This window comes from Oncorhynchus masou, chromosome 28 (genome assembly GCF_036934945.1).
Source record: "Oncorhynchus masou masou isolate Uvic2021 chromosome 28, UVic_Omas_1.1, whole genome shotgun sequence".
Taxonomy (NCBI): Eukaryota; Metazoa; Chordata; class Actinopteri; order Salmoniformes; family Salmonidae; genus Oncorhynchus; species Oncorhynchus masou.
The window spans coordinates 78954274-78973261 of NC_088239.1; the positions used below are offsets into that span (position 1 = coordinate 78954274).

General features: G+C 43.5%; 1 protein-coding gene across 2 annotated transcripts; it reads right to left on the reverse strand.

The window, feature by feature from the left end:
- Nucleotides 1-306: 306 nt before the first annotated feature.
- On the reverse strand, nucleotides 307-18744 carry ankrd55 (ankyrin repeat domain 55). Of its 2 annotated transcripts, XM_064943496.1 has the most exons (11): nucleotides 18200-18744; nucleotides 10856-10975; nucleotides 9831-9961; nucleotides 8655-8764; nucleotides 7122-7182; nucleotides 6628-6756; nucleotides 4277-4461; nucleotides 3763-3930; nucleotides 2437-3443; nucleotides 1908-2009; nucleotides 307-1008 (listed from the first exon to the last, which is right to left on the reverse strand). In XM_064943496.1, exons 1-11 carry the CDS (start codon nucleotides 18237-18239, stop codon nucleotides 722-724), a joined length of 2340 nt encoding a protein of 779 aa, XP_064799568.1. In that variant the 5' UTR covers nucleotides 18240-18744; the 3' UTR covers nucleotides 307-721. The 2 variants fall into 2 exon arrangements, with proteins under 2 accessions (XP_064799568.1, XP_064799567.1); XM_064943495.1 differs by lacking the exons at nucleotides 10856-10975; nucleotides 18200-18744 and having other exon boundaries at nucleotides 9831-10816.
- Between the last annotated feature and the right edge of the window lie 244 nt (nucleotides 18745-18988).

The window sequence follows — 18988 nt, forward strand, 5'->3', positions numbered from 1 at the left end:
TTGATAAAAAAATGCAAGTCCTGCCCCATCCCCTTCCACTCCCACATACTCAGACCTCCTGAGTGGTTACAGTAGAGATAATGGTCAACATAGATCTCGGCCCTAGCGCCAGGACAGAGAAAACATACATGAAAGGGGAATAAATTAAAAACATATTAAAAGAGGTGCAGTCAGACCAGTAATAGTGGAGGATCGTGGACATTTCCTGTATGATGATCAGGAATGGATCAATAAGTTGATCATGCATTGGCAAATGTGCCTCGTCTCCTTCACACAACTGAAAAATATCCTAACGCAAGCCAAAAATAACAAAAATGTCATATATTTTATTAATTTAGTGAAACAGTCACATGACAACCTCAACATAAAGTCTCAATTTCAAAGTGCAAGAAAATCAAACAGTACACAGTGCATGCCTTGAATTGTGAAATTTCCACCACTAAGTACAGTATAAACGTGTAAAAATAGGATGCTGTTTATTAACAAATGTTTGCAAAGTCTTGAGCAATTTACTGTGGCATACAGTAGAGTTCCTCTTGATGAGTTTAGTCAGTTTTTACACTCAGGGACAATTATTATTTATTTTTTTACACTTAGGGACAAATTTCATTCAGACCTGACAACATTCCACAGAAAATAGCCTACTGTTAGCTAACCCTGCCAAGTCCAGGTCCACTCCACCACATATCTCCCCAAGCCTCCAATGAGCTATGCGGTTGCATCAGGTTCTGTTGTCCAGTTTACTGAGGGTGTCCATTTTGGTTTGGCCCACAGTGGGGCTGTATTTCCTCTGGGATGGGATGGCAGGGAGCACCTGCACGCTCCTCAGAGGGTCTCCATTCAGCATGGGCAGGAAGGAGCACAAGGACGGGCTTTGGGGGATCCCTGGCCTCTGGGACTTGGAGGTCACTGGCGGTGGGAGACCCCCTTGTCCCCGACAAAGGGTGTTGAGAGGCAGGGACTTGGACTTCCTCACCCCTTTAGAGACTTGGTCTGGTGGCAAGGAGACTGCAGAGGGAAAAGCTTGTAAAGTGTTTGGTGATGTGTTGGCAATCATCTCTACAAGAAGGCCTAGAATAATCTTTGCATCCTCAATTTGCTTCTTTTTTTTTTTTTGGTTAGCGCGTACTGCACCCGGCCCGCCACAGGACTCGCTGCTGCGCAATGAGACAAGGATATCCCTACCGGCCAAACCCTCCCTAACCCGGACGACGCTAGGCCAATTGTGCGTCGCCCCACGGACCTCCCAGTCGCGGCCGGTTACGACAGAGCCTGGGCGCGAACCCAGAATCTCTGGTGGCACAGCTGACGCTGCAGGACAGCGCCCTTAACCACTGCGCCACCCGGGAGGCCCGTCAATTTGCTATCTATATTAAGAGGACGCCTCCACCTCTCAACATTTGGACATACCTACCTGTGCACTGAATGTTACTCTGCCACTCTGGAGGAAACAGGGCGGCAGGGTAGCCTAGTGGTTAGAGCGGTGGACTAGTAACCGGAAGGTTGCAAGTTCAAACCCCTGAGCTGACAAGGTACAAAGCTGTCGTTCTGCCCCTGAACGGGCAGTTAACCCACTGTTCCTAGGCCGTCATTGAAAATAAGAATTTGTTCTTAACTGACTTGCCTAGTTAAATAAAGGTAAAATAAAATTAAATACTACCTCAAGACTTGACCCAGAGCGTCACAAAAGCTATGTGTAACTTCTAGTAGCACTAGGCTGGCTATACTGAAATTGTAGTGGAACATGTTGTATAGATTGCGATGCTGACAGTGATACTAAGACATGACAATACATCCCCACGGATGTTTCCCTTACAGAATATAACATCAAGCTTTGTAGTTTTAGCACAGAAAAGGAATCAAATTCATGCAGGCATTCAGAAGTTCTGAAGTTTTCAAGGACTTACACCGGTGGGTACAGTGGTCACGAATGGGGGCCAAGCAGTTCCGTGTTAGTGCAGTCTCCCTCATGTTTAACCTGTCCAGAGTTAGCAGGTGTGTATTTGGAGCTGTGGTGAAGAGAAGTACATAATGTTATTAGCATTATTAGCAGAAGTTACGTTCCCTTGTTGAGAAGAATCATCAAAACTCAACTGCATAGAAGTTCAAACGTTTTCTCATGCGTCACTTCCTTGCTATTTTAGGCAAGAAAAACGGTTAGAGACAGTGAAGTCAAGTGTAGCTATCTACAGTATATTATCTTAGCAGGATGTGGCTTTTTTGCTAACTGCTGCTTAGCTCTGGTGAAAGGACAGTGAGATGACTCACTTGATAACTCATGAGAATGCACCACAAGTTTTTATGCTTCAGTTAGTCACACATCCCCTCTGCTAAACCAGAGACTGTTAGCCTCTCCTTTTTGTGAAAAACTCGACCCATCTTACCTTGTGAAATACTTAACTCATCCCACCTTGTGAAAAACTCAAGTAATATTACCTTGTTCGTTCTTCTGTATATATGTGGCTTGGTGTCGGCAGATGACATCAGTAGGTCCATAAGTCTCATGGTACAGTTTGTCCAACAGCTTTTCTGGTGGGGGTGATATCCAGGATTTGTGGGCCAAAATGGACTGATTGGCCTCGGTCTTCCAGGAATGACTGACCAACGCTTGTCCCTTCGGCCTGTTGTCAAATAAGTCATGCTCACTCTTGCTTTTCTGAGAGCGGTGTGCAAAGTGGTTGACAATCGGCCTCGTGGCTTGACTCTGCTCCACAGCACTCTGGGAGATGGCCAACAAAGACGTGCCCAGATTGATGGGCGGAAGGCTTTGCGTCCGTATAGGAGGCAGTCCCTTGTAGTCCTTCGCCATCCGGATGTCGAGTGGATTGAGTTTCTGCGCTGCTTCGATCGAAGGCCGTTTCCTGACTTTGGAGCGTTCGTTTTCAAGCTCCTTGGCTGAAGAGGAGTCAGCCAGACAATCGAACATGGTGATGATGTCATCCACCTCTGAGGTCTCCTCCCTCAGGTGTCCGTCACGGCCCAGCTCTCTCTGGCGGGTGGTGTAGTGCTCCTTCCTCTTGCAAGAGAAAATCTGGTTGAGCATGCGGAACTTGCCCTCCTTCTTCTGTGATGGATCACTCCCCTGGGAAGACAGCTGGGATGGGTCACTCCCCTGAGAAGGCAGCTGGGATGGATCACTGCCCTGGGAAGGCAGCTGGGATGGATCACTGCCCTGGGAAGGCAGCTGGGATGGATCACTGCCCTGGGAAGGCAGCTGTGATGGATCACTCCCCTGGGAAGGCAGCTGGGCTGGGTCACACCCCTGGGAAGGCAGCTGGGATGGATCACTGCCCTGGGAAGGCAGCTGGGATGGATCACTCCCCTGGGAAGGCAGCTGGGATGGGTCACTCCCCTGGGAAGGCAGCTGGGATGGATCACTGCCCTGGGAAGGCAGCTGGGATGGATCACTGCCCTGGGAAGGCAGCTTTCTGGCTGAATTGGATCTGTAGGCAACCAATCAATGAGACCATGAAGTCTTATTCACAACTCTGGTTTAAAATGGATGGCAGGCATTTTCTTTTCCAAGAGATTTTTGGCTTTACTAATCTGCAAATAATTGGCATGTCCGACTGCACACATAATTATTGCATGGCTTTCCACTTGTAATTAATGGAAACTACATACAAACACACACACACACACACACACACACACACACACACACACACACACACACACACACACACACACACACACACACACACACACACACACACACACACACACACACACACACACACACGGAATGCAGCGTTATTCAACCTGTTGTCAGCTGAGAGGAGCTTGATGCAGGCAGTGTGGCCACAGTACATTGCATATGTGAGCGGTGTGTTCTCGTTGATGTCCCTGGGCCCTGTCTCCACCCCTAGTTGCAGTAAGGCCTGGACACAGTCCTCCTTCCCCGCTGCTGCCGCCCAATGAAGAGGGGTCCTGGAGGATGAACAGATCTTATTCTATCCACTGGATCAGCCTATCATGAATAGTGAAGTTATTCATGATAAGTCAATGAATTTACCAACCAGTAATGGGAAATTCCACGGTAACAGAATGATGGCACAAACAGCACAAACCAAATTTTGCATCTGCACTGCATCTGCACTGTTCTTCAAGTAAATGCATTTGTTCAGTGGAAATTGTTAAAAGTAGTCATTGTGTATGGAGATTTATGATTTGTTTAACTTTACAATCAATGTTTTTTGTTTGACAAACAGAGACTGGAAACATAGACTGGTGACATGCAATTTCAAAGAAAACAATGTACTGCCATTTTTGTTACCGTTCGTCCACATCCAGGGCCTGCAGGTTAGTCTCGGCAAAGTGCGCCAACTCATAGAGGATGTCACTGTATCCAGCGGCAGCAGCGATGTGCACGCAGGTCTTTCCGTTTTCGTCGTCGTAGTTGATGACCGAGGAGCCAAGGCTGTGCTCCAGGATAAGAGAACACATGAATCTGCTGCCACTCTGCCAGAGAGAGAGAGAGAGAGACAGACAGACAGACAGACAGACAGACAGACAGAGAGAGACAGAGAGACAGAGAGAGAATAATGATTAGAACAGCAGGGTTTTAAATCCATTGAGTACGACTGTGTTAGCTGCAGGGAGCAAAGGCAAGTCTTCAGGTCTCAGGCAAGGTTACTCATCAACACAAGCATGGTTCACTGAACCACCTCTGTTTCATACAAAGGCCTGATTTGCACTCAGAACAAAAAATCAAATGACTTATGTGTGTAATGAAGATATGTATTGGTTTTGTTAATGCAACAGTGCAGGGTAAGTTACAGTAGATGTGTGCTGACTGAGGAATAGGTCCCCGCAGTCCATTTAATCTTATTCATTGTGATCAAAAAGGCAAAACTCATCCTAGATCAGCACTTCAACTTTGAGACACTTGATACATACAGCCTCTGACCATCACTGCTATGAATGATTGCTGTGACATTAACAACCTAATTATGTGGCAAATTGACAAAGCTGACTAAGACAACTCTGACCACATAATAGAATATGTTGCAGTGTTCTGTCCCACCAGACAGACTTCTTCATTTCAGACTATTTTGGGATTCACATGTCACAATATTGGCCAGGTGGCGACACTGGTAACCTCAATGGGAAACAAATGACATAAAACAGAACTAATGCATGATCACTGCATGGTTGCTCAGATGTGTGAGTCTCGGAGGGGATTTATCTTCAATGTATGTAATGCACATGTACCCGCAAGCTTTCAAATCTACTCGTGTAGAAGCTTTAGAAGTACAATATGTAGTGTAAAAGCTTTCAGCCAATGTGGTTTCATATATAGCAGATTATTGCAAACCTCGAATGAAGCCAGAAATAATTAACAGACAGTAATGAAACTAAAACGGGTCAACAAATAAATAAATACAGTGACCAGCAAAAGTATTAGGACAGTGACACCTTTTTTGTGTCATTTTGAAATGATACCATGACTACGGGGTTAAAGTGCACACTGTCAGCTTTAATTTGAGGGTATTTTCATCCATATCGAGTGAACCGTTTAGAAATTACAGCACTTTTTGTTTTAGGGGACCAAGTATTGGGACAAATTCACTTGTATGTGTATTAAAATAGTCACAAATGTAGTATTTGGTTCCATAGTCCTAACACACAATAATTAAATCAAGCTTGCATTTGCTGTTTGTTTTGGTTGTGTTTCAGATTATTCTGTAATTAAGAATAGAATGTCACTTAACACTTCTACATTATTGTGGATGCTACCATGATTATGGAAGGTACTGAATGAATCTTGAATAATGATGAGTGAGAAAAAAGTTACAGAGCCATAAATATCATACCCCCCCCCGTAAAAAAAATGCTAACCTCTCCTGTTATTGTAATGGTGAGAGGTTAGCATGTCTTGGGGGTATGATATAAAATGCTAACCTCCCCTGTTATTGTAATGGTGAGAGGTTAGCATGTCTTGCTACATTGAGCAGACACCCTTTTCTAGAGCAATTAACAGCTAGTAAGGCATGCTCAAATGATAATCTCCATTGAAATAAGGCTTAATCTGTGTCCGGGAATCTGGCCCCTTAAAGGCCTTGTTCAAATCCCACAGTGGCAGTAAGTTTTCCTCTTTCTGCACTGCCCAATGGAGGGCTGTCTCCTACCTGCACTGCCCAATGGAGGGCTGTCTCCTACTTGCACTGCCCAATGGAGGGCTGTCTCCTACCTGCACTGCCCAATGGAGGGCTGTCTCCTACCTGCACTGCCCAATGGAGGGCTGTCTCCTACCTGCACTGCCCAATGGAGGGCTGTCTCCTACCCGCACTGCCCAATGGAGGGCTGTCTCCTACCTGCACTGCCCAATGGAAGGCTGTTTTCTACCTGCACTGCCCAATGGAAGGCTGTTTTCTACCTGCACTGCCCAATGGAAGGCTGTTTTCTACCTGCACTGCCCAATGGAGGGCTGTCTCCTACCTGCACTGCCCAATGGAAGGCTGTTTTCTACCCGCACTGCCCAATGGAAGGCTGTTTTCTACCTGCACTGCCCAATGGAAGGCTGTTTTCTACCTGCACTGCCCAATGGAAGGCTGTTTTCTACCTGCATTGCCCAATGGAAGGCTGTTTTCTACCTGCAGTGCCCAATGGAGGGATGTCTCCTACCTGCACTGCCCAATGGAGGGCTGTCTTGAAGTCCTTGTCCACCAGTGTGGGATCCGCCCCTTTCTGCAGGAGAGCCTGCACATGCTCAGGACGGTTGTGGAAAGATGCCCAATGAAGAGCAGTCATGCCCTACAGAGAACCAATGAGAATTTGTCGCAATGCAAACTAGACATAGCTTTCCAGAACACTGAATGTAGCATCATCTTAGTTTATCACTCCTTATTGGTTTTACATGAACACATCAACGTAAAACTAGGGCCTGGGCCTTTACCTTGTCAGGTGGTCAGAAAAACTCAAGGCCCTACTTGTGGTACATAAATGCGTAGATGGTAATTCATTCTCCATATTTAGGTCATTCATCATGCTTTCCCTCTCAGAGCTAGTAGACTGCCATTACATCAGGGAGAGGCTCTTTTTACATTATTCGCCATCCTGTCCCATGCCGGTATTGTGTATTCCCAGGTTACTATGGTATCACTGTTCAGTTTTCATACCTCGTTGTCTTGGTGGTTGATTTCACACGCAGTCGATTGCTGCAGCAGGACTGCCATGAGTCTGCAAATCAAATCAAAGTTTGTGTTGCCAAAACCTGCACAACGTGTATCAAGAGTAATGGTGCAGGTTTGATATTGACTACATTGCAGTCGGACTGCACAGAATCACAGATCTACACATCACCATAGCAACCAACCCAAATAACTATTCAAGAATATTGATCAAGAATATTGATTCTGCGCCTCGCCTTCAAACTGATCCCCTGAAACATGCTGTTATTCTGCACTAACTGATCCCCTGAAACATGCTGTTATTCTGCACTAACTGATCCCCTGAAACATGCTGTTATTCTGCACTAACTGATCCCCTGAAACATGCTGTTATTCTGCACTAACTGGCTCACATGGAGGGATTGCAAACATGGTACTAATAGGTGTGTTCAAATGCTACAGACTTATATTTTGTTGTTCAGTCTCGGCTGTGGAGTTGAGGGTAAGTTACTAAGCTACGCCTCTGCTGTTATCAAGTCCGGCAGCTAATAGCTTTGCCAGATGGCTTGGGAGAGAAAGGAAGCAGGACGAGAGAAAGGGCCTCTGTTGTTGTTGTCGACCAGATGCAGCACTGGGCTGCTGGATCCAAATCGACAGACCCTGTCTTCCCACATTCAGAGAGAGTGAGCGAGATAAGGGAGGGAGAGAGAGAGAGAGAGAGGGAGGGAGGGAAAAGCGAGAGTGGGGGGAGGGAGTGAGAGAAAGAGAGCGAGGGAGGGAGGGAAATGCGAGAGTGGGGGGAGGGAGTGAGCGAAAGAGAGCGAGAGAGCGAGGGAGGGAGAGAGAGACCGCTGGAGCAGCTGCTGCTGCCTTAGCATATCAAGAAAAGGTCTGTGGTCGCTATGGGGACTGCACATACATACACACACCCTGGTAAACCAGGCTTTCCTGTTCCAGTAAATAAGCTACTTAACTTGCAGCAGTCACTGAGCCATTAGCCTTCCTTTATGTATACAACATGTTCAGTGTAACATGGAGACTGAGTGCTTATTGATACCATCTGTGGGTAATTTTACAGAGGCGGGATTTCTGAACTGGATGCTTGCTAACGCACTTGTTGTTCAGCATCTTTTATGCCGTGATTACGCCTATGACTCATTTCTCCAACGGTTTCTTCTAATACCATTGTTTTCAATGCCTACAGATGTAGGATCTTAATTTGATCTGAGATCTTTTGTTGCTGAGAATTTTCCTGCAAAGTAGGAAATACAAACTTGTAGTGTATTTGAGTTTTTAAAAGGATTCCTAAGTTTGTAATTTCCACTTTAACATTTCTGACTTGATTTGCCCTATGTACCTACCCCATACAAAAAATGTCCATAATTATAATCCACATAATCATTCCCATTTTCTGTTGCTGCAGGATCATTTTCCTGCTTTAACAAATTTGATTAAATTGAGATCCTACATCTGTACTCTATAGTCAGTATAATAGCTACACATTAAACATGTATTAAATGAATTATTTGCGAACGCTCTCACTTGAGGTCGATCTCAGCGGTCGCTGCGTGAAGAGGCAGGCGACCATTTTTATCGGGGATGTTCTGCTTGGCTCCATTTCGCAGCAAACACACGCAGCCTTCGAGCCACCCCTTCATAAAACAAACAAAAATGGAGGTTATCAAGGCACTACTGTTTTTTTATGACAGAAACATAGGTGGCTTTTTGAAAGTGCCACTCAAAGACAATGCACAAAGGATTTAGTTTTAAAAAAGAAAACAATTGTTTCTGACAATTTTGCAATGCACTCTGTAAAAGCTTCCAGTCAACTACTTGGATGGTCGCTGTTCAGTACAGTTTAGACTCTAACCTCATAGGAAATGAATCATACTCCTGACTATTAGGATGGCAAACATGGGGTCCGCTTCCAATACCTTGAAAATACATCCTTCCCTTTTAAGTAATGAATCACTGATGTGACTGCTGATGTGATTGCTTTCACTAGTCAACTGTGTCATGTTAGATTGTTGATGGTGTAATGGCCGTTGGTGGAAGAAGGTGAAGACCAAGGTGCAGCGTGGTACGTGTTCATATTGTTTATTCGAAACTGAACACTAAAATGCAAAACAACAAAGAGAACAACCGAAACAGTTCTGTCTGGTGCTGACACAAAAACAGAAAGCAACTACCCACAAACACCAGGTGGGAAAAGGCAACCTAAGTATAGTTCTCAATCAGAGATAACGATAGACAGCTGCCTCTGATTGGGAACCATACCGGGCCAAACATAGAAAAGAAAACATAGACAAACAACATAGAATGCCCACCCCAACTCACGCCCCGACCAAACCAAAATAGAGACATAAAAAAGGAACTAAGGTCAGGGCGTGACAGATGGAGGAAAGAAGGAAATAAGAGGCATTTTCAAAGCATTCAAATGGGGCCCCAATGTAAAGTTATCTACGGATATGTCAGGTGCTGAACAGCCATATGTATTTGAGGCCGGAGATGAGATTGGAATGTCAGTATAATCAGTTTTGGACACAGAATTAAATAAAACACTTGCTATATCTATATAATAATAATAATAATAATAATAATTAAACATGTAACTTTACAATTGTAGAAACTTAACAAAAAATAGGGATCAAAACAAAACGAGTGTACGAGCAGGTGTTGTGTGTTGTGTTGTGTTGTGTGTTGTATATTGTTCGGTACCAGATATGTCGCGAGGGAGAGCGAAGTCCTTCCACAGGCATCCTGGGTATTGATGGAGGTACCCATCTTCAGCAGGAGTTTCACCGTGTCCACCTGCCTCCCCGACACCGCATGCATCAAAGGGGTGGAGCCTACAGCCAGAGAACATGGGATGGATGGCACATTAAACATATAGGTGTAACTTCCTCTCCTTGCCTCCTGTCCTGAAACCATGATCTCAGAACAAGGCTCTGTAGCCATGCTGTACTGTACATCAAGAAGACAGTTCTGATTCTGATGACTGAGAGATATCTGTTTCATTTGAAGCATTGTCTTCTTCTTTAGTTAATAAGATCAGCTGTCAGCATACTACTGCATGACAGATGATCAGGGGACGTTGGGAGCTTGTCACTAGTACACTTTGACATACTTAAGCCAAGTGAACTAATACAACTAATATACAGTAACGTATATAAAGGCTTCATAAGCACTACATACAAGCGTCATAAGCACTACATACAGGCTTCATAAGTACGACAGTACATACAGGCTTCATAAGCATTACATACAGGCTTCATAAGCATTACATACATGCTTCATAAGCACTACATACAGGCTTCATAAGCACTACATACAGGCTTCATAAGTACAACAGTACATACAGGCTTCATAAGCATTACATACAGGCTTCATAAGCATTACATACATGCTTCATAAGCACTACATACAGGCTTCATAAGCACTACATACAGGCTTCATAAGTACTACAGTACATACAGGCTTCATAAGCATTACATACAGGCTTCATAAGCATTACATACATGCTTCATAAGCACTACATACAGGCTTCATAAGCACTACATACAGGCTTCATAAGCACTACATACAGGCTTCATAAGCACTTCATACAACTTTTTCCACATGGAGGTTGGAGGATTCACAGATATCCTGCTTATTCCACCTTGATTCCAGGAATCTTCCAACTGTGATTTCTGGAAAAGCAGGGATTTTGGTTACCTGAGTTTTCCAACCCTAGCAGTTCATACCTTCACCATCACAGTACTCCAAAATGGAGGGATCCTCCCGTATGGTTGCTGTTAATGTGTTGACATCCCCATTGGCGGCTGCTTGGTAAACAACGTTCAGATCCACTTCTTCAGCAGAATCTATAGGAGCCAAGGATACAAATACAATGTGGTTATACATATATCAATTTGGTTATACAGTAAATATATCAATGTGGTTATACAGTACATATATTAATGTGGTTATACAGTAAATATATCAATGTGGTTATACAGTACATATATCAATTTGGCTATACAGTAAATATATCAATGTGGTTATACAGTACATATATTAATGTGGTTATACAGTAAATATATCAATGTGGTTATACAGTACATATATCAATTTGGTTATACAGTAAATATATCAATGTGGTTATACAGTACATATATCAATGTGGTTATATATATATCAATGTGGTTACATATATCAATGTGGTTATACAATACATATACAGTGGGGCAAAAAAAGTATTTAGTCAGCCACCAATTGTGCAAGTTCTCCCACTTAAAAAGATGAGAGAGGCCTGTAATTTTCATCATAGGTACACTTCAACTATGACAGACAAAATGAGAAACACAGGAAACCATGTGTTTGATGAGTTCGATACCATTCCATTTATTCCATTCCAGCCATTACTATGAGCCCGTCCTCCCCAAATAAGGTGCCACCAACCTAATGTGCTCCACAACACAACCACAACCTCCGCAACACAACCACACCATAACCACAACATCCGCAACACAACCACAACCTCCGCAACACAACCACACCACACCACAACCACAACCTCTATAACGCCAAATAAGGTGCCACCAATCTAATGTGCTCCACAACATAACCACAACCACAACATCCGCAACACAACCACAACATTTACATTTACATTTAAGTCATTTAGCAGACGCTCTTATCCAGAGCGACTTACAAATTGGTGAATTCACCTTCTGACATCCAGTGGAACAACGCAACCACACCACAACCACAACGTCCGCAACACAACAACACCACAACCTCCGCAACGCAACCACACCCACAACGTCCGCAACACAACCACACCACAACCACAACCTCCGCAACACAACCATACCATAACCACGACGTCCGCAACACAACTACACCACAACCACAAGCTCCACAACCTCAACACAACCACGCCACAACCACAACCTCTACAACACAACCACAACATCCGCAACACAACCACACCACAACCTCCACAACACAACCATACCATAACCACAACGTCCGCAACACAACCACACCACAACCTCCACAACACAACCACAACCACAACCTCTTCAACACAACCACACCATTCCTGATTCCACAGCCAATGTGTGCTACTCTTTCCTTGGCCCCAGGGTGTCATATTGACATTAGTCCATTTCAAATTGGAATTCCAATCATAGAAATATGATTCAGAGAAATATAAGGAGTAGAATGGCCTACAAATGAGGGTTCCCCTAGATCTACTATATCTAACGAGGAAGATAAAATTGAGCTCTTGCTGGATAATCTTCCTAGGACTCTGGACAGTTATTGTGAATGGGAATGCAGTCCTAGTTATTGTTAGTTAGTTATCTATGACCGACTCTCTTCTCTGAAAACATCAATGATGTCGCTCTTGCTGCTGGTGAGTCTCTGATCCACCTCTACGCAGACGACACCATTCTGTATACTTCTGGCCGTTCTTTGGACACTGTGTTAACAACACTCCAGGCAAGCTTCAATGCCATACAACTCTCCTTCCGTGGCCTCCAATTGCTCTTAAATACAAGTAAAACTAAATGCATGCTCTTCAACCGATCGCTGCCTGCACCTGTCCGCCTGTCCAACATCACTACTCTGGTCGGCTCTGACTTAGAATACGTGGACAACTACAAATACCTAGGTGTCTGGTTAGACTGTAAACTCTCCTTCCAGACCCACATCAAACATCTCCAATCCAAAGTTAAATCTAGAATTGGCTTCCTATTTCGCAACAAAGCATCTTTCACTCATGCTGCCAAACATACCCTTGTAAAACTGGTCATCCTACCAATCCTCGACTTCGGCGATGTCATTTACAAAATAGCTTCCAATACCCTACTCAACAAATTGGATGCAGTCTATCACAGTGCAATCCATTTTGTCACCAAAGCCCCATATACTACCCACCATTGCGACCTGTACGCTCTCGTTGTCTGGCCCTCGCTTCATACTCGTCCCCAAACCCACTGGCTCCATGTCATCTATAAGACCCTGCTAGGTAAAGTCCCCCCTTATCTCAGCTCGCTGGTCACCATAGCATCTCCCACCTGTAGCCCGCACTCCAGCAGGTATATCTCTCTGGTCACCCCCAAAACCAATTCTTTCTTTGGCCACCTCTCCTTCCAGTTCTCTGCTGCCAATGACTGGAACGAACTACAAAAATCTCTGAAACTGGAAACACTTATCTCCCACACTAGCTTTACGCACCAGCTGTCAGAGCAGCTCACAGATTACTGCACCTGTACATAGCCCACCTATAATTTAGCCCAAACAACTACCTCTTTCCCTACTGTATTTATTTATTTTATTTATTTATTTTGCTCCTTTGCACCACATTATTTTTATTTCTACTTTGCACATTCTTCCACTTCAAATCTACCATTCCAGTATTTTACTTGCTATATTGTATTTACTTTGCCACCATGGCCTTTTTTTTGCCTTTACCTCCCTTATCTCACCTCATTTGCTCACATTGTATAAAGACTTGTTTCTACTGTATGTTTGTTTTACTCCATGTGTAGCTCTGTGTCGTTGTAATGTAAATGTAAATGTTGTATGTGTCGAACTGCTTTGCTTTATTTTGGCCATGTCGCAATTGTAAATGAGAACTTGTTCTCAACTTGCCTACCTGGTTAAATAAAGGTGATTTTTATTTTATTTTTTATAATTGTGAATGGGATTGCAGCACCTAGTTATTGTGAATGGGATTGCAGTACCTAGTTATTGTGAATGGGATTGCAGCACCTAGTTATTGTGAATGGGATTGCAGTACCTAGTTATTGTGAATGGGATTGCAGTACCTAGTTATTGTGAATGGGATTGCAGTACCTAGTTATTGTGAATGGGATTGCAGCACCTAGTTATTGTGAATGGGATTGCAGTACCTAGTTAGTGTGAATGGGATTGCAGTACCTAGTTATTGTGAATGGGATTGCAGCACCTAGTTATTGTGAATGGGATTGCAGTACCTAGTTATTGTGAATGGGATTGCAGCACCTAGTTATTGTGAATGGGATTGCAGTACCTAGTTATTGTGAATGGGATTGCAGCACCTAGTTATTGTGAATGGGATTGCAGTACCTAGTTATTGTGAATGGGATTGCAGCACCTAGTTATTGTGAATGGGATTGCAGTACCTAGTTATTGTGAATGGGATTGCAGCACCTAGTTATTGTGAATGGGATTGCAGTACCTAGTTATTGTGAATGGGATTGCAGTACCTAGTTATTGTGAATGGGATTGCAGTACCTAGTTATTGTGAATGGGATTGCAGCACCTAGTTATTGTGAATGGGATTGCAGTACCTAGGTATTGTGAATGGGATTGCAGCACCTAGTTATTGTGAATGGGATTGCAGTACCTAGTTATTGTGAATGGGATTGCAGTACCTAGTTATTGTGAATGGGATTGCAGTACCTAGTTATTGTGAATGGGATTGCAGCACCTAGTTATTGTGAATGGGATTGCAGTACCTAGTTATTGTGAATGGGATTGCAGTACCTAGTTATTGTGAATGGGATTGCAGCACCTAGTTATTGTGAATGGGATTGCAGTACCTAGTTATTGTGAATGGGATTGCAGCACCTAGTTATTGTGAATGGGATTGCAGTACCTAGTTATTGTGAATGGGATTGCAGCACCTAGTTATTGTGAATGGGATTGCAGTACCTAGTTATTGTGAATGGGATTGCAGCACCTAGTTATTGTGAATGGGATTGCAGTACCTAGTTATTGTGAATGGGATTGCAGTACCTAGTTATTGTGAATGGGATTGCAGTACCTAGTTATTGTGAATGGGATTGCAGCACCTAGTTATTGTGAATGGGAATGCAGTACCTAGTTATTGTGAATGGGATTGCAGTACCTAGTTATTGTGAATGGGATTGCAGTACCTAGTTATTTGGAATGGGATTGCAGTACCTAGTTATTGTGAATGGGATTGCAGCACCTAGTTATTGTGAATGGGATTGCAGTACCTAGTTATTATGAATGGGATTGCAGTACCTAGTTATTGTGAATGGGATTGCAGTACCTAGTTATTGTGAATGGGATTGCAGTACCTAGTTATTGTGAATGGGATTGCAGCACCTAGTTATTGTGAATGGGATTGCAGTACCTAGTTATTGTGAATGGGATTGCAGTACCTAGTTATTGTGAATGGGGTTGCAGCACCTAGTTATTGTGAATGGGATTGCAGTACCTAGTTATTGTGAATGGGATTGCAGCACCTAGTTATTGTGAATGGGATTGCAGTACCTAGTTATTGTGAATGGGATTGCAGCACCTAGTTATTGTGAATGGGATTGCAGTACCTAGTTATTGTGAATGGGATTGCAGCACCTAGTTATTGTGAATGGGAATGCAGTACCTAGTTATTGTGAATGGGATTGCAGTACCTAGTTATTGTGAATGGGATTGCAGTACCTAGTTATTGTGAATGGGATTGCAGTACCTAGTTATTGTGAATGGGATTGCAGCACCTAGTTATTGTGAATGGGAATGCAGTACCTAGTTATTGTGAATGGGATTGCAGTACCTAGTTATTGTGAATGGGATTGCAGTACCTAGTTATTGTGAATGGGATTGCAGTACCTAGTTATTTGGAATGGGATTGCAGTACCTAGTTATTGTGAATGGGATTGCAGTACCTAGTTATTGTGAATGGGATTGCAGTACCTAGTTATTATGAATGGGATTGCAGTACCTAGTTATTGTGAATGGGATTGCAGCCCCTAGTTATTGTGAATGGGATTGCAGTACCTAGTTATTGTGAATGGGATTGCAGTACCTAGTTATTGTGAATGGGATTGCAGTACCTAGTTATTGTGAATGGGATTGCAGCACCTAGTTATTGTGAATGGGATTGCAGCACCTAGTTATTGTGAATGGGATTGCAGCACCTAGTTATTGTGAATGGGATTGCAGTACCTAGTTATTGTGAATGGGATTGCAGTACCTAGTTATTGTGAATGGGATTGCAGCACCTAGTTATTGTGAATGGGATTGCAGTACCTAGTTATTGTGAATGGGATTGCAGTACCTAGTTATTGTGAATGGGATTGCAGTACCTAGTTATTGTGAATGTGATTGCAGTACTTAGTTATTGTGAATGGGATTGCAGTACCTAGTTATTGTGAATATGATTGCAGTACCTAGTTATTGTGAATGGGATTGCAGTACCTAGTTATTGTGAATGGGATTGCAGTACCTAGTTATTGTGAATGTGATTGCAGTACCTAGTTATTGTGAATGTGATTGCAGTACCTAGTTATTGTGAATGGGATTGCAGTACCTAGTTATTGTGAATGGGATTGCAGCACCTAGTTATTGTGAATGGGATTGCAGTACCTAGTTATTGTGAATGGGATTGCAGCACCTAGTTATTGTGAATGGGAATGCAGTACCTAGTTATTGTGAATGGGATTGCAGTACCTAGTTATTGTGAATGGGATTGCAGTACCTAGTTATTGTGAATGGGATTGCAGTACCTAGTTATTGTGAATGGGATTGCAGTACCTAGTTATTGTGAATGGGATTGCAGTACCTAGTTATTGTGAATGGGATTGCAATACCTAGTTATTGTGAATGGGATTGCAGTACCTTGTTATTGTGAATGGGATTGCAGCACCTTGTTATTGTGAATGGGATTGCAGCACCTTGTTATTGTGAATGGGATTGCAGCACCTAGTTATTGTGAATGGGATTGCAGCACCTTGTTATTGTGAATGGGATTGCAGCACCTAGTTATTGTGAATGGGATTGCAGCACCTTGTTATTGTGAATGGGATTGCAGCACCTAGTTATTGTGAATGGGATTGCAGCACCTTGTTATTGTGAATGGGATTGCAGCACCTAGTTATTGTGAATGGGATTGCAGCACCTTGTTATTGTGAATGGGATTGCAGCACCTAGTTATTGTGAATGGGATTGCAGCACCTAGTTATTGTGAATGGGATTGCAGTACCTAGTTATTGTGAATGGGAATGCAGCACATTGTTATTGTGAATGGGATTGCAGCACCTTGTTATTGTGAATGGGATTGCAGCACCTAGTTATTGTGAATGGGATTGCAGCACCTTGTTATTGTGAATGGGATTGCAGCACCTAGTTATTGTGAATGGGATTGCAGTACCTAGTTATTGTGAATGGGATTGCAGCACCTAGTTATTGTGAATGGGATTGCAGCACCTTGTTATTGTGAATGGGATTGCAGCACCTAGTTATTGTGAATGGGATTGCAGCACCTAGTTATTGTGAATGGGATTGCAGTACCTAGTTATTGTGAATGGGAATGCAGCACATTGTTATTGTGAATGGGATTGCAGCACCTTGTTATTGTGAATGGGATTGCAGCACCTAGTTATTGTGAATGGGATTGCAGCACCTTGTTATTGTGAATGGGATTGCAGCACCTAGTTATTGTGAATGGGATTGCAGTACCTAGTTATTGTGAATGGGATTGCAGCACCTAGTTATTGTGAATGGGTTTGCAGTACCTAGTTATTGTGAATGGGATTGCAGTACTTAGTTATTGTGAATGGGAATGCAGTACCTAGTTATTGTGAATGGGATTGCAGCACCTAGTTATTGTGAATGGGATTGCAGCACCTAGTTATTGTGAATGGGATTGCAGTACCTAGTTATTGTGAATGGGAATGCAGTACCTAGTTATTGTGAATGGGATTGCAGTACCTCTCGCTGCAAGATTTCCTCTAAACCGTGGTATATTCAATGTAGAATCCACTTAGAGTGTTAAAAAAGGGTTCTCCACTTAGAGGTATAAAACCTTTTCATTTAAGACCACGCTTTATGGATAATGTCCCTTCACACTAGATCCCTACACGCTAGATCTTGTTAGCTAGTCATCCCACACAACAGCCATAAACCCAGCATCTACTCATCATGATGCCAAAACCAAGTAGAGAGAACACAGCATTTCCATGGCAACAGCGGCAGCGACATCACTCCCCATCTCCCTCTCCCTCTCTCTCGCTCTCTCTCTCCCCTGTTCCAGTTTCTCTTCCTTATTGTGATATGTAACATCCAACACTGGTTGCCTGCTTGCTTACCTTTCTGCTGGTCAAACACGGATGACGCGCTGAACTCCATGGTCAAACTAAAACATCATCCTCTGTCCAAAATCAACACTGAGACACGAGACTAGAGAGGCACATATGCCTCTGTTGAAAACCTCCCTCACACTGTAGCCCAAGACATCGCTCATCTACTTCTCCTCCTCCTCTTCCCCCTCTTCTCTCACGTCTTCTACTGCCTTGAAGAGGGTTACATGACCAATAGAAATCCTCATCCATCCATCCCAGGAAAGAAGAGAGGAGAGAGAATAATTCCCCCAAGACAGTCTTGTGTTCCCCCTGTTTCTTGTTTCTTTTCCCCACTGAGGAGCGAGGGATAAACGGGAGGGATGGAGAAATCAATCATCCATTGTCAGAGACAGCACAGAGCAGAGTGGAGGTAAGGTGGAGGCTACAGCAGCAGCTTGCCTAGCCAGGCGATGGAGGAAGAGAGATGTACAACATGAATGAAAAGATTCACGACTGGAGTCTCACTGAGCATGTGCAAGACAGAGAGTCAAAATGCAGCCTGCCGGTGGTGACTGAGGATGTTTTCATTGTGGAGCCACTGACAGACTGAGCGACACACTCCCAAGTCAGCCACACAGCTACCCAGGATGCATTAGTATGCACCTGAACCACACGGCCCCCTTCGAGAGGCTATTTTAAGGCCTCTATTCAGTTGTCAGACGCTAAGCACCAGGAAGTGTCCTTTGATAATGTTGTGTATACTAGATACTCACTGGATTTAAAGAGCATTTGGTATTGACAGAATGAAAATGGGAT